General features: G+C 46.6%; 1 protein-coding gene across 1 annotated transcript in view; it reads left to right on the top strand.

Annotated features, from left to right (window-relative positions):
- LOC142397766 (tubulin polymerization-promoting protein family member 3-like) overlaps positions 1 to 10,895 on the top strand; it is a 35,483-nt gene extending 24,588 nt beyond the window's left edge. The window contains exons 2-4 of the mRNA XM_075481869.1: positions 5,762 to 5,962; positions 6,149 to 6,302; positions 10,483 to 10,895. Of these exons, the coding sequence (XP_075337984.1) occupies positions 5,762 to 5,962; positions 6,149 to 6,302; positions 10,483 to 10,677 (550 nt within the window). The 3' untranslated portion in view covers positions 10,678 to 10,895. The remainder of the gene's footprint in view (positions 1 to 5,761; positions 5,963 to 6,148; positions 6,303 to 10,482) is intronic.
- The last annotated feature ends 5,211 nt before the right edge of the window (positions 10,896 to 16,106 follow it).

Raw genomic sequence — 16,106 nt, 5'->3', positions numbered from 1 at the left:
CTTCTCTGGTCTGTCAGTCTGTTCACACCTGATCCACTTCTCTGGTCTGTCAGCCTGTTCACACCTGATCCTCTTCTCTGGTCTGTCAGTCTGTTCACACCTGATCCTCTTCTCTGGTCAGTCTGTTCACACCTGATCCTCTTCTCTGCTCAGCCTGTTCACACCTGATCCTCTTCTCTGGTCTGTCAGCCTGTTCACACCTGATCCTCTGGTTAGTCTGTTCACACCTGATCCTCTTCTCTGGTCAGCCTGTTCACACCTGATCCTCTTCTCTGGTCTGTCAGTCTGTTCACACCTGATCCTCTTCTCTGGTTAGTCTGTTCACACCTGATCCTCTGGTCTGTCAGTCTGTTCACACCTGATCCTCTTCTCTGGTCTGTCAGTCTGTTCACACCTGATCCTCTTCTCTGGTTAGTCTGTTCACACCTGATCCTCTTCTCTGGTCTGTCAGTCTGTTCACACCTGATCCTCTTCTCTGGTCTGTCAGTCTGTTCACACCTGATCCTCTTCTCTGGTTAGTCTGTTCACACCTGATCCTCTTCTCTGGTCTGTCAGTCTGTTCACACCTGATCCTCTTCTCTGGTCTGTCAGTCTGTTCACACCTGATCCTCTTCTCTGGTCTGTCAGTCTGTTCACACCTGATCCTCTTCTCTGGTTAGTCTGTTCACACCTGATCCTCTTCTCTGGTCTGTCAGTCTGTTCACACCTGATCCTCTTCTCTGGTCTGTCAGTCTGTTCACACCTGATCCTCTTCTCTGGTCTGTTAGTCTGTTCACACCTGATCCTCTGGTCTGTTAGTCTGTTCACACCTGATCCTCTTCTCTGGTCTGTCAGTCTGTTCACACCTGATCCTCTTCTCTGGTCAGCCTGTTCACACCTGATCCTCTTCTCTGGTCTGTCAGCCTGTTCACACCTGATCCTCTTCTCTGGTCTGTCAGTCTGTTCACACCTGATCCTCTTCTCTGGTCTGTCAGTCTGTTCACACCTGATCCTCTTCTCTGGTCAGCCTGTTCACACCTGATCCTCTTCTCTGGTCTGTCAGCCTGTTCACACCTGATCCTCTTCTCTGGTCTGTCAGCCTGTTCACACCTGATCCTCTTCTCTGGTCTGTCAGCCTGTTCACACCTGATCCTCTTCTCTGGTCTGTCAGCCTGTTCACACCTGATCCTCTTCTCTGGTCAGTCTGTTCACCTCTGATCCTCTTCTCTGGTCTGTCAGTCTGTTCACACCTGATCCTCTTCTCTGGTCTGTCAGTCTGTTCACACCTGATCCTCTTCTCTGGTCTGTCAGTCTGTTCACACCTGATCCTCTTCTCTGGTCAGTCAGCCTGTTCACACCTGATCCTCTGGTTAGTCTATTCACACCTGATCCTCTTCTCTGGTCAGCCTGTTCACACCTGATCCTCTGGTTAGTCTATTCACACCTGATCCTCTTCTCTGGTCAGTCTGTTCACACCTGATCCTCTTCTCTGGTCTGTCAGTCTGTTCACACCTGATCCTCTTCTCTGGTCTGTCAGTCTGTTCACACCTGATCCTCTTCTCTGGTCTGTCAGTCTGTTCACACCTGATCCTCTTCTCTGGTCTGTCAGCCTGTTCACACCTGATCCTCTTCTCTGGTCTGTCAGTCTGTTCACACCTGATCCTCTTCTCTGGTCTGTCAGCCTGTTCACACCTGATCCTCTTCTCTGGTCAGCCTGTTCACACCTGATCCTCTTCTTTGGTCTGTCAGCCTGTTCACACCTGATCCTCTTCTTTGGTCTGTCAGCCTGTTCACACCTGATCCTCTTCTTTGGTCTGTCAGCCTGTTCACACCTGATCCTCTTCTCTGATCTGTCAGCCTGTTCACACCTGATCCTCTTCTCTGGTCTGTCAGTCTGTTCACACCTGATCCTCTTCTCTGGTCAGTCTGTTCACACCTGATCCTCTTCTCTGGTTAGTCTGTTCACACCTGATCCTCTTCTCTGGTCAGTCTGTTCACACCTGATCCTCTTCTCTGGTCTGTCAGCCTGTTCACACCTGATCCACTTCTCTGGTCTGTCAGTCTGTTCACACCTGATCCACTTCTCTGGTCTGTCAGCCTGTTCACACCTGATCCTCTTCTCTGGTTAGTCTGTTCACACCTGATCCTCTTCTCTGGTCTGTCAGTCTGTTCACACCTGATCCTCTTCTCTGGTCTGTCAGTCTGTTCACACCTGATCCTCTGGTTAGTCTGTTCACACCTGATCCTCTTCTCTGGTCTGTTCACACCTGATCCTCTTCTCTGGTCTGTCAGCCTGTTCACACCTGATCCTCTGGTTAGTCTGTTCACACCTGATCCTCTTCTCTGGTCAGTCTGTTCACACCTGATCCTCTTCTCTGGTCAGTCTGTTCACACCTGATCCTCTTCTCTGGTCAGTCTGTTCACACCTGATCCTCTTCTCTGGTCTGTCAGTCTGTTCACACCTGATCCTCTTCTCTGGTCAGTCTGTTCACACCTGATCCTCTTCTCTGGTCTGTCAGCCTGTTCACACCTGATCCTCTTCTCTGGTCAGCCTGTTCACACCTGATCCTCTTCTTTGGTCTGTCAGCCTGTTCACACCTGATCCTCTTCTCTGATCTGTCAGCCTGTTCACACCTGATCCTCTTCTCTGGTCTGTCAGTCTGTTCACACCTGATCCTCTTCTCTGGTTAGTCTGTTCACACCTGATCCTCTTCTCTGGTTAGTCTGTTCACACCTGATCCACTTCTCTGGTCTGTCAGCCTGTTCACACCTGATCCTCTTCTCTGGTCTGTCAGCCTGTTCACACCTGATCCACTTCTCTGGTCTGTCAGCCTGTTCACACCTGATCCTCTTCTCTGGTCAGTCTGTTCACACCTGATCCTCTTCTCTGGTCTGTCAGTCTGTTCACACCTGATCCTCTTCTCTGGTCTGTCAGCCTGTTCACACCTGATCCACTTCTCTGGTCTGTCAGCCTGTTCACACCTGATCCTCTTCTCTGGTCAGCCTGTTCACACCTGATCCTCTTCTCTGGTCTGTCAGCCTGTTCACACCTGATCCACTTCTCTGGTCTGTCAGCCTGTTCACACCTGATCCTCTTCTCTGGTTAGTCTGTTCACACCTGATCCTCTTCTCTGGTCTGTCAGTCTGTTCACACCTGATCCTCTTCTCTGGTTAGTCTGTTCACACCTGATCCACTTCTCTGGTCTGTCAGCCTGTTCACACCTGATCCTCTTCTCTGGTTAGTCTGTTCACACCTGATCCTCTTCTCTGGTCTGTCAGTCTGTTCACACCTGATCCACTTCTCTGGTCTGTCAGCCTGTTCACACCTGATCCTCTTCTCTGGTTAGTCTGTTCACACCTGATCCTCTTCTCTGGTCAGCCTGTTCACACCTGATCCTCTTCTCTGGTCTGTCAGTCTGTTCACACCTGATCCTCTTCTCTGGTCAGCCTGTTCACACCTGATCCTCTTCTCTGGTCTGTCAGTCTGTTCACACCTGATCCTCTTCTCTGGTCTGTCAGTCTGTTCACACCTGATCCTCTTCTCTGGTCTGTTCACACCTGATCCTCTTCTCTGGTCTGTCAGCCTGTTCACACCTGATCCTCTGGTTAGTCTGTTCACACCTGATCCTCTTCTCTGGTCAGCCTGTTCACACCTGATCCTCTTCTCTGGTCTGTCAGCCTGTTCACACCTGATCCACTTCTCTGGTCTGTCAGCCTGTTCACACCTGATCCTCTTCTCTGGTTAGTCTGTTCACACCTGATCCTCTTCTCTGGTCAGCCTGTTCACACCTGATCCTCTTCTCTGGTCTGTCAGTCTGTTCACACCTGATCCTCTTCTCTGGTCTGTCAGCCTGTTCACACCTGATCCTCTTCTCTGGTCAGCCTGTTCACACCTGATCCTCTTCTCTTGTCAGTCTGTTCACACCTGATCCTCTTCTCTGGTCAGTCAGCCTGTTCACACCTGATCCTCTTCTCTGGTCAGTCAGCCTGTTCACACCTGATCCTCTTCTCTGGTCAGTCAGCCTGTTCACACCTGATCCTCTTCTCTGGTCAGTCAGCCTGTTCACACCTGATCCTCTTCTCTGGTCTGTCAGCCTGTTCACACCTGATCCTCTTCTCTGGTCAGTCTGTTCACACCTGATCCTCTTCTCTGGTCAGTCTGTTCACACCTGATCCTCTTCTCTGGTCAGTCTGTTCACACCTGATCCTCTTCTCTGGTCTGAAACCTTTAAATCTTTTCCATCCCATCACAGTGGGAGTAACTGTCTCGTGGTTTTGCTGATTCAGACCGCTCTCTGAAACGTCACTTTTCAGGAGGTCTTTTCAGCTTCTGTGACCTGAAGGGGTGTGGCCTGAAGGGGCGTGGCCTGTCGCAGCGGCGCTGGACGTTGAATTAAAAGTAAAAATGTGACGAGCACATTTAAAGCGGCAGCTTTGATGCAGGTTTAACCGCCATGTGACTTAAAGCTCGGCTCCGTCACAACAACACCTGTCAGCTGACATCAGGCAGCCAATCACAGCCCCCCCATTCATCACATGGCTGCCTGCCACAGAGTGTGAGGGTTACTGACCCGAGTCAGACGCAGCTGTCTGCCACATCTGGAATCTGACACCTTTATCCTCACCACGGCGGTCCCCACTTCCATAGGAAACCTTTTGTAGTGTGTGTGCAGTCCCCACACTTATAGGGAAACACACACAGGGGCTGTGATTGGTTGAGCCCACTCGTTGGTTGTTCACGTGAAGGTGAAGAGTTAAATGAACTCATGACGAGGACAGAAAACGCTTGTGTGTTTGGACAAAGATCCCGCCCAGACTTTGTTTCCGTGGCAACCACTGTTGTGTGTGAGGTCACAGGAGCCTGAGAAACCGCGGTGAGGTCACGCCTGGCAGGCCGACACGTTACAGCCGAGTGTTTGTGAGAGGTGACGTGCTCATCCTCGCTGTAGCCTCCACAGGGGGGCGCTGACGCGCTCTGATGGAGGAGTTTATCGTCCCAGCAGCTTCCAAGATGAACATCACAAAGTTTAAAAAGAGTTTTTAGGGAAAAGGGGGAGGGCAGAAAATTACACACTTGGTATTTATAACTAAGCTCAGAAACAGAAAGTAGTTGTGGTATGAAGTGTGTCATCATCTGTGAACAGCGCCTACTTAAAACTGCAGCATTTTGGTAGTAACAGGTGGTAGTTTTGGGGGTGAAATGTATTCTCACGCCTTAATTTTGTCATGTTTTGGTATTGAACATTTCATTTAGGGTTCTTTGTTTTGTTTTTTTGTTTTTTTTTAATTGGGCTTATTTCGGGAGTGGTCAGACCAAGAAGTAAATATACATTAAAGCATGGAGTTTTTTTTTTTTGCCGGGCTTGAGATAACGAAGCAATGTGGATGTAGTGATATCGGTGCTTTCTAATTCACGGTGTGCACATGTCATGCAAGATTGAAACAAGGAAATAGCATTTATTGTCTTCACGGTAAAAGGGGAGGTGTATAAAGTGTAACTGTAACATATTGTATATTTTAAAAAAGAGGGGAAAAAAAAGTTTTCGACCTCGGGACCCGATCACAGCCAGGAGCTGTATTTGGAAGCAACCAAAGCAAAGGAGGGTTCAGATGGATATGAGGGGAACCAGAGAAGATGTCCTTTCATGAACAGCTGTTTTTCTGTGTTAAAGTAAAGCTTCAACACTGTCCTTCTACAGTTTCTGAGTTTAGCAGAGAAAACTTCTTCTTTGCTTCTGACGTCCTTCCCTCAGCTGTGTTCTCCTCCTGTCTCATGCTGCAGACACTTTCCCGTCATGGCGGAGGGTTCAGACACGGAGCAGCTGCTCAGCGCTTTCAGGAGGTTCGCCGTTCATGGAGACACGAAGGCCACGGGGAAGGAGCTGAACGGGAAGAATTGGGCCAAGCTCTGCAAAGACTGTAAGGTCATCGATGGCAAGAACGTCAGCGGCACCGACGTGGACATCGTGTTCTCCAAAGTCAAGTGAGTGTTGGTGTCTGCAGGCTCACCTGGGTTCGGGTCCCAGGATTGACCCCTGGGGAACCCCACAGGTCATAGCCATTTGGTCTGAGACACAGTTAGCAATTTCAACAAAATATTTCCTGTATACTTCCATATAACAGGAAGCCATCTTCAGTTCTGGATAAACTGTGTTGTTTCTGTGTGCAGACAGAAGACGGCTCGAGTCATCACCTACGAGGAGTTCCAGCGAGCGCTGGAGGATCTGGCTCCAAAGAGGTTCAAGGATCAGAGCAAAGAGGAGGCGCTGCAGTCCATCCACAAGCTGGTGGAGGGCCGGGAGCCCACCAACGTCGGGGTGACGGTGAGACAAGAAGCTCTGAGCAGAAAAGGGCTCTGTAGCATGAGACGCCTTTAAACTGATCCATTCTGAAGCTGTGCAGTAGATCAAATGAAGTTCAGATGTCCACCAACACCATCATCCTGGATCCAGATCAGCTTCCAAAGTTAGTCACTGAGTTTGGATCCAGATCAGAAGTTAGTCACTTCTAAGGGTTCATGTCTGCTTCTGGCTACTTTACAAACAGCCAAATGTCTGACCATTGAAAATGAGATGATGCATCAGGTCAGTAGATCCAGGTCAGGTGACCTTCAGAGCTGAATCAGGTCAGTAGATCCAGGTCAGGTGACCCTCAGAGGTCAGTAGATCCAGGTCAGGTGACCTTCAGAGGTCAGTAGATCCAGGTCTGGTGACCTTCAGAGCTCAGTAGATCCAGGTCAGGTGACCTTCAGTGGTCAGTAGATCCAGGTCAGGTGACCCTCAGAGGTCAGTAGATCCAGGTCAGGTGACCTTCAGAGCTGAATCAGGTCAGTAGATCCAGGTCAGGTGACCTTCAGAGCTGAATCAGGTCAGTAGATCCAGGTCAGGTGACCTTCAGAGGTCAGTAGATCCAGGTCAGGTGACCTTCAGAGGTCAGTAGATCCAGGTCAGGTGACCTTCAGTGGTCAGTAGATCCAGGTCAGGTGACCCTCAGAGGTCAGTAGATCCAGGTCAGGTGACCTTCAGAGCTGAATCAGGTCAGTAGATCCAGGTCAGGTGACCTTCAGAGGTCAGTAGATCCAGGTCAGGTGACCTTCAGAGGTCAGTAGATCCAGGTCAGGTGACCTTCAGAGCTGAATCAGGTCAGTAGATCCAGGTCAGGTGACCTTCAGTGGTCAGTAGATCCAGGTCAGGTGACCCTCAGAGGTCAGTAGATCCAGGTCAGGTGACCTTCAGAGCTGAATCAGGTCAGTAGATCCAGGTCAGGTGACCTTCAGAGCTGAATCAGGTCAGTAGATCCAGGTCAGGTGACCTTCAGAGGTCAGTAGATCCAGGTCAGGTGACCTTCAGAGGTCAGTAGATCCAGGTCAGGTGACCTTCAGAGGTCAGTAGATCCAGGTCAGGTGACCTTCAGAGCTGAATCAGGTCAGTAGATCCAGGTCAGGTGACCTTCAGAGGTCAGTAGATCCAGGTCAGGTGACCTTCAGAGGTCAGTAGATCCAGGTCAGGTGACCTTCAGAGGTCAGTAGATCCAGGTCAGGTGACCTTCAGAGCTGAATCAGGTCAGTAGATCCAGGTCAGGTGACCTTCAGAGCTGAATCAGGTCAGTAGATCCAGGTCAGGTGACCTTCAGTGGTCAGTAGATCCAGGTCAGGTGACCTTCAGAGCTGAATTAGGTCAGTAGATCCAGGTCAGGTGACCTTCAGAGGTCAGTAGATCCAGGTCAGGTGACCTTCAGAGCTGAATCAGGTCAGTAGATCCAGGTCAGGTGACCTTCAGAGCTGAATCAGGTCAGTAGATCCAGGTCAGGTGACCTTCAGTGGTCAGTAGATCCAGGTCAGGTGACCTTCAGAGGTCAGTAGATCCAGGTCAGGTGACCTTCAGAGGTCAGTAGATCCAGATCAGGTGACCTTCAGAGCTGAATCAGGTCAGTAGATCCAGGTCAGGTGACCTTCAGAGCTGAATCAGGTCAGTAGATCCAGGTCAGGTGACCTTCAGTGGTCAGTAGATCCAGGTCAGGTGACCTTCAGAGGTCAGTAGATCCAGGTCAGGTGACCTTCAGAGGTCAGTAGATCCAGATCAGGTGACCTTCAGAGCTGAATCAGGTCAGTAGATCCAGGTCAGGTGACCTTCAGAGGTCAGTAGATCCAGGTCAGGTGACCTTCAGAGCTGAATCAGGTCAGTAGATCCAGGTCAGGTGACCTTCAGTGGTCAGTAGATCCAGGTCAGGTGACCTTCAGAGCTGAATCAGGTCAGTAGATCCAGGTCAGGTGACCTTCAGAGGTCAGTAGATCCAGGTCAGGTGACCTTCAGAGCTCAGTAGATCCAGGTCAGGTGACCTTCAGAGCTCAGTAGATCCAGGTCTGGTGACCTTCAGAGCTCAGTAGATCCAGGTCTGGTGACCTTCAGAGGTCAGTAGATCCAGGTCAGGTGACCTTCAGAGGTCAGTAGATCCAGGTCAGGTGACCTTCAGAGCTCAGTAGATCCAGGTCAGGTGACCTTCAGAGCTGAATCAGGTCAGTAGATCCAGGTCAGGTGACCTTCAGAGCTGAATCAGGTCAGTAGATCCAGGTCAGGTGACCTTCAGAGCTCAGTAGATCCAGGTCTGGTGACCTTCAGAGCTCAGTAGATCCAGGTCAGGTGACCTTCAGAGGTCAGTAGATCTAGGTCAGGTGACCTTCAGAGGTCAGTAGATCCAGGTCAGGTGACCCTCAGAGCTCAGTAGATCCAGGTCAGGTGACCTTCAGAGCTCAGTAGATCCAGGTCTGGTGACCTTCAGAGGTCAGTAGATCCAGGTCAGGTGACCTTCAGAGGTCAGTAGATCCAGGTCAGGTGACCTTCAGAGCTCAGTAGATCCAGGTCTGGTGACCTTCAGAGCTCAGTAGATCCAGGTCTGTTGACCCTCAGAGGTCAGTAGATCCAGGTCTGGTGACCTTCAGAGGTCAGTAGATCCAGGTCAGGTGACCTTCAGAGCTGAATCCGGGCAGTTGGACACTGTTGAATCTTGAAGATGTTTCACGTCTCATCTGAAAGGCTTCTTCAGTTCTGAACTGGTTGGTGTGGAGTATCAGCTGATAAGCAGAGAGGAACCACCGGACCAATGTGTGTTCAACTGGCCCAGAGTTTTAAATACCACAGAAAGTGCAGAAGTCCCGACCAGCAGGCCGTAGACAGTAGAACTGATTCCACCGCCCTTCTCCTCAAATTCAACAAAAACAACATCTGGATAAAACTTGATAAACATGAGAGTTTCTGAGCTGAGTTTGAGTTTAAGTCCTCAGGCTGACTTCCCCTAGTTATGGGGACACACATACTACTCTGTTGCCAGACTATTATTTTCCCGTTTCCGTTATGAATTTCGGCGCGCTACTGGTCGAGCAGCGATGGTCCGACCAACATAAAAAGCACACCGCTGCGTGCGCATCGACTTCGATCGGTGTGGAATGACTTTTGGCTCTCATTAGTCGAAAGGAATTCTGGCAAATTGGGAAAATTGTGGAGGGGAAAATGCATTGTGCAAACTACCAAAAACTACCCTATTTTAGAGGCCTTATAGCTCAGTTTTTGAAAGGCCTGATAACTCAGTTGTTTAGAGGCCTTATAGCTCAGCCATAAAGCATAACACAGACCTTATTCAAAGTTTATATGTGACAGGAGACTCTCAGCTTTAACTGAACCAAAGGGTTTGTTGATACATTATACAGCTTTGACACAACGGCAGTTTACGTTTTAGGAAGACTACATCTCAGCTGAGGTGTCTCTCCCACTCTGCTTCTCACTCTAAATTCGATACTGCACCAATTCCTCAAACAAATGTCTCTCATGTCCAAAATATCTGCCCAATCTGGACAAATTTTACTTAAAAACGTAGACATTTTGGTCCTCTTTCACACAAAGTCACACTCATTGAGCTCTGCCACACAGATTTCTCACAAATCACCTCTGAACGCAGAGAGTCGGCCCTCCAGCTGACATTCCGCCCATTATAAATGTCTAAAATCATAAAATTCAGGTGAAAAATTATTTTAAAACTGCCATAAAAAACGAGCCCCACATAGTAGCTGAATGAAAATTACACCGCTGGCATCTGCCGTCTCTTGGGACGCTGACAGTTCAAGAATTATTCGGATACGACTGTTCTAAGCCTGCTTATGAGGGCAGAGCCAAGATGGCTGCCCTGTTATAACAGCTTCATGTTATAAATCTGATCTGCTTTTCTCCTTTAAACTGATAGAGGGGAAGTTTGAAAATACCCACAATGCAATGGGAAAATGTATTAAAAAGCACTTAACTAGCCAAAAATGCCAAAAACTGCCCTATTTTGGAGGCCTCATAACTCAGCCATACGACATCACAGAGACCTCATTCAAAGTTTACATGGGACAGGAGACTCAACTTTAACTGAACCAAAGGGTTTGTTGATAGGGCGAGCAGTTAATTAGCACCCATCAAAATTTCTTCAGAAATGTTCTTGTTTACTTCCTGTCCTCTGTGTTTCCATCAGAAAGTGGCGAAGACGGCAACAGTGGGCCGTCTGACCGACACGACCCGCTACACCGGATCTCACAAAGAGCGCTTCGACGAGAGCGGCAGGGGCAAAGGCCGCGAGGGCCGGGAGGAGCTTGTTGACAACACGGGCTATGTGGGCGCATACAAGAACGCCGGGACGTATGACACCAAGGGGAAGGCGGAGAAGTGAGGCGACAGCGCCCCCTGCTGGGAGCTGACAGGAAGCACTTAGTCCGGACCAAAGCGGGAGGTTTTCACTCTGAGTCGAGCAGCAGCCTCTGACACAGTGTGGAACCAAACTGCATCAGAATCTTCTGGGGATGTTTGTCTGTGTTTCTGATGGGTAAATATTCTGCAGCAGAGCAGAAACTGGACTCCAGTTACTGTGGAAGTGACTTTACTCAATAATAAAGATCTTAAAAAGAGTTTGGTGTCGAGTTTCATTTCGGTTCATCTGCAGGAACATTTGTGGGGAAGCCTCCTCCCTGCCCTGCAGAGAGAAACCCAGGAACAAAACATCGCCTAATGGTTAGGGTTGCCAACCGTCCCTTGAAAAACGGAATCGTCCCGTATTTAGAAACAACGGCACCTGTTCCGTATTGAGCTGAAAAGGGACGCACTTTGTCCCGTATTAAAGTCTAAAAATAGTCAGTATCGTGCCAATGGAAATGAATAACGGGGCTTTATATAAAAATGTACGGTAAACTTGTTCCCAGGCCCTGTCCTGCTCTGTGACCAATGAGCTGACAGCTTATTCACACCCGAGAATACGCTGTCAGCTCATTGGTCGAGGAGGTACTGTTGCTCGTGGAGAAGATAGCGGAAGACAACAAGGCAGCAGCCTGGGTGACAGAAAGCAGACAGCTTTAAGCAGTGGTGGGCAAAGTACTCAACTCCAGTACTTGAGTTAAAGTATTGATACTCATGGTCAAATCTTACTCAACTACAAGTTCAAAATTTTACTCAAGTTAAAATACTGAAGAACTTACTTTTAAAAGTACAAAGTATGTTTTCTAATATCAGTACATTGCTGTATTGTTTTCTGAATGCTTTTACAGAACCATGTAACTCTCTGAAACCACTTAATGTAGACTTTTTGCACCACTCTGCTACAGAATAATAACAACAGGGCAGCTCTGAGCTAACAGCTAACAGCTCTGAGCTAACAGTGCAACAGTACGCGTTCATTCATTCATTGGTCTTAAAGTATCGGTGAAATAAAGACAGATAATAAACGGATCTCCAGTGACCTAAATATCTTCCGAAGGACGCCGACTTTCACCAAACTGTTATCAGTGAGTAGATGAACGTATTTTATGCCAGAAATAAGGTCCAGGTTTAAAAAACCGAACTTCTCCTTTAAGAAAGGTACTTATTTTATTCAGTTAATTTTGGTATTTTGTGTTAAAGTGAATTGCTGGATAATAATTTGTTTCACATGTGTTCATGTCACTCAAAAAATATGCATCTAATTCAATTCAGGTTCGAGTTAAATCGTTAAAAAATCGTTTCACTCACGAAAAAAGGGCTAAAAAATTCACCAGGCCAGGAAGGGGGAAGGCCGGCCCTTCTAATGAGGTGTCCCTTATTTATTTTTCAGGGAGTTGGCAACCCTACTACCAACCAAATTGGTAAAAAGATGGTAAAAAGCTGCCTTGGTGACAGCTTTGATGTGGCTGCTGAAAGTCAGATCTGAGTCTATCAACACTCTGAGGTTACCGACTCGCTCAGTGATTGTAAGGTCCCGAGTCTCAAGATATTTACCAACGCTGACCCTCTCCTCTTTGCTCCCAAACAGGATGATCTCAGTTTGGTCTTCATTTAACTGTAGAAAATTCTCTCTCATCCAGCTGTTTACTTCCTCCAGACACTGACACTGTACGTCTGCTGGGCTGCAGTCGCCATGGTGACAGAGACACATAAAGTTGTGTATCGTCTGCATAACTGTGATAATTGATGTTAAAGTTCTGCAATATCTGACCCAAAGGGAGCATATACAAGTTAAACAGAAGAGGTCCAAGAATTGACCCCTGGGGGACTCCACAAGTCATGGCCACTCGCTCTGATTCATAGCTGCCAATTGTAACAAAATAACTCCGGCCTTCTAAGTAGGACCTGAACCAGTTAAGGACCGCTCCAGAAAGTCCAACCCAGTTTTCCAGCCTGTGCAACAGGATTCTGTGATCTACAGTATCAAACGCAGCGCTGAGGTCCAACAGAACCAGGACTGAAACATTACCAGAATCAGTATTCAACCTGATGTCGTTTAACACTTTGACCAGAGCTGTTTCAGTGCTGTGATGACGTCTGAAGCCTGATTGAAACTTATCAAGACTTCCACTTTCATTCAGAAAGTCGTTGAGCTGGTTAAATACAACTTTCTCAATAATCTTGGATATAAAAGAGAGGTTAGAGACAGGTCTGTAGTTGTTCATCATAGAGGCGTCTAGAGTTCTCTTCTTTAGTGGCTTAATGGCAGCTGTCTCAAATAAAACCACGATAAGAAACCCTCCCCAGAAACAAGCATCAAAACCTTTTATTGATGTTTTCTCTATTGAATTTCTGGTGGTTCTATTGTGTTTTTTTATATGCAAAATTAAAAGGAACCTTTTTGTTTACCTATGTACAAGTTCAAAATAGTCTTCACAAAAGTCATTATCTGAATTCATCACACAAGTTCTATTTATTTTAAGTTTTCTTCAACAAATGAGATTGTGTTTGTATCTCAAAGGGAATCACAGGTTCATGAGGACCTGAAAATAAAGAGTATGAGTATCTGCCCTGAGCCAGATGGAGTCCTCACTGAGGGAACACCATCCTTACTCATCTTGGATATCTGGCTAAAGCATGCTGCTTACTGCTTGGGCTGACATATGCACTTCATCTTTTTTTTTTTTTTTTACATATATATCTTTATTAGGTTGTCAATGAACAATCCAAGATCAATCTGAAAGGATACATTTAACCTATTTTTCCCCTTTTAGAACTCCCTCAACCTAGAGTCACATTTACTTGACTTAGTCACATAACAATGGGTAATAATGCTAATAAGCAAACACAACTCTATCCCCACCCCAAAGAAAGATAAAAAAATGAAAATAGAAATAAATAATAATAATAAAAGGGAACAGCACAGATACGCTATGACCACCACTACATTGAATCACAGACACACTGGCTTCTCACAGAACTCTGACAGGATATATACACACCGATAATATCTGAATCAGCACCAACCATCCTAATCATTCATCATCTAGAGATGGAATGGAATCGACCAAAGAAAGAATGGGATTCCAGGTTTTATAGAATTTGTCAGAGCAGATACTGTACTGGATCTTTTCTAAGTGCAGGAATGACATTAAGTCCTTTAGCCAAGAGTTAGGGGAGGGAGGATTCTCATCCTTCCAATGAAGTAAGATACGTCTACGAGCTCCCAAAGATGCAAAAGCGATACGATTATTTTCCCTGTTGGTGAAGAGTGTGAAATCTGCAGGCTCACCAAAGATGGAGGTTAAAAGGCTCGAAGGCACCGGCTTGTTTAGAGCTTTTGAAAGAAGAACCAATAAGAGCTCAATCTCGGGCAAGAAAAAAACCATATGTGTATGACTAGCTGGTGACAGAAAGCATCTGTCACATGTGTCACTCGTGTTGAAAAGTTTTTTAAGCTTAGCTTTAGAAAAATGTATCCTGTGTAAAAGCTTAGACTGGATTAATGTCAGACTGGCACAAGAAGAGGTGGAGTTAACCCTGTCACATGCACTTAATTTGGAGTATGCATCCAAACTTTCCAAAACATTTCAGGTGTTTCAAAGACTTTTTGTGGGGCTCGACCCAATAAGCCCAAAACCAACCCCAGAGATCCCGACTCTCAGAAACTTCCAGCCGAGACACGACACTGGGTCTGTTCAGGATCATTATGATACGTTTGACATTGAGTGGAGTTTTTCAGGATGTTGTAATGCTTTGTCCTTTTAAGGTTTCATGCTCTGGTCATGTAAATCAAGTTTCTGGTGTGTAAATTGTTCTAAAGTTTTATTCTGTTTTATATACACTTAAACCTGTTTGGAAGGCGCTCTGAACTAAAATACACTCCTGTGAAGGTGTCCTACTCAGCTGGGCTTTTTAAGATGAGGTCACATTTTCATGCTGGAGAATTGTTGCAAAAGTGCCTCTAATCTTAACGTTAAAAAGTTTTAATATTATGTACACAGTAAAATACTGTCCTGTGAAGGTGTCACGCCACGGGACTTATGTTTTAAGTTTTATGTTTTAGGTCACGTTCTGGTTTTTAGTCCATGTTTAGTTTTTAGTTTTGCCATGTTTTAGTTTCCCTTCACTCAGTTCATTAGTTCACTTACTCCACCTGTGTTTTTCCCCACCAGCTGCACTCACTCTCCAATCACTCCCAGCCCTCTATTTAGTTTCCTGTCTCCCCTGTCTGTTTGCCGGATCTTTGCCATACTTACCTGACCTACCTTACCTCCCATGATACCTGTTTTTTCTCATGATCTTCGTCAAGTATTTATTTATCCTATGCCATACCAAGTTCTTTGTTTATTTTGTCACAGTTAGTTTTTTGAATCCGGCTTAGCCGTGCCTTCTGTTTGGTTTTTTTTATTTTGTGAAATAAACCAAGTTTTCTTTTGAAAGTTACATGTCCTACCTTCACCACCCCACCCTGACAGAAGGTTTTTACAGTGCATGGATAAATTATGGCAGATGTTCAGCAGGACTTCAGCACATTGTTTCTCACGTCTGGCTTGAATCTAACTTGATTTATTTAGGAAACTGGCTGTAGACTAAACACCACCTGAGCATTAAAGGCTTTAAACTCGGCTTCGGTCCGTTTCCGGTCAGAAACTTCAGCTTTGATTTGTGAGCATAAAGATAACAGACTGCAGTGGTTTCCACAGTTCTTCTTTCTGTTCAGTTTAAAGTGAACCGGTGCAGCAGGATTTCAGAATGTCAGACTAAAACGACACTCAGGAGGCAGAAACCACACCTTCCTGTCTGCTGGTTTATATTTTATTCTCTTATCTATGTGTAACAACAGAATATCTTTGATAATTATTAACACTGCAGTGATATAATTTACTTTTTAGGATCAATAAAGTCTGATTGAAACGGGACTGAATTTACCTGCATGTTTAAACTGTGTTAAAGTTGTTAAACCTCCAACTCTCATCATCAATCTTCTGTTTCTGCATCAAATCAATTTGATTAAAGGTTAATGAGGTTTATTAGTTGTGTTCATCTCCCTGCTGCTGCCAGCAGGTGGCGCCAAACACAACCTGCTGACCAACCTACTGCTGAGGTGGATGTGAAACCTCAGAGCTGCAGATGTTTAATCTGAAGGATCCCTGAGCTGAAGTAGATTTAACTTCCATCATCATTTATTAAATCTGCCTCCGTTAAAGAGCCCCGCCCCCCCCCCCAGCCTCTAATCCTGAGCACAGCAGCAGAGAAAGGCTCCCACGGCCACCAGAGACGCCTGAATGCAACATCCGGAGGACCACAGGGGACGCACCTGAGAGGAGAAAGCAAGGAGACAGTGAGGTGATAGCGAGGAGACACCAAGGAGACACCAAGGAGACAGTCAGGAGACAAAGGAGAGGA

Source organism: Odontesthes bonariensis, chromosome 1 (genome assembly GCF_027942865.1).
Source record: "Odontesthes bonariensis isolate fOdoBon6 chromosome 1, fOdoBon6.hap1, whole genome shotgun sequence".
Taxonomy (NCBI): Eukaryota; Metazoa; Chordata; class Actinopteri; order Atheriniformes; family Atherinopsidae; genus Odontesthes; species Odontesthes bonariensis.
This window is presented reverse-complemented; position numbering and strand designations above follow the sequence as displayed.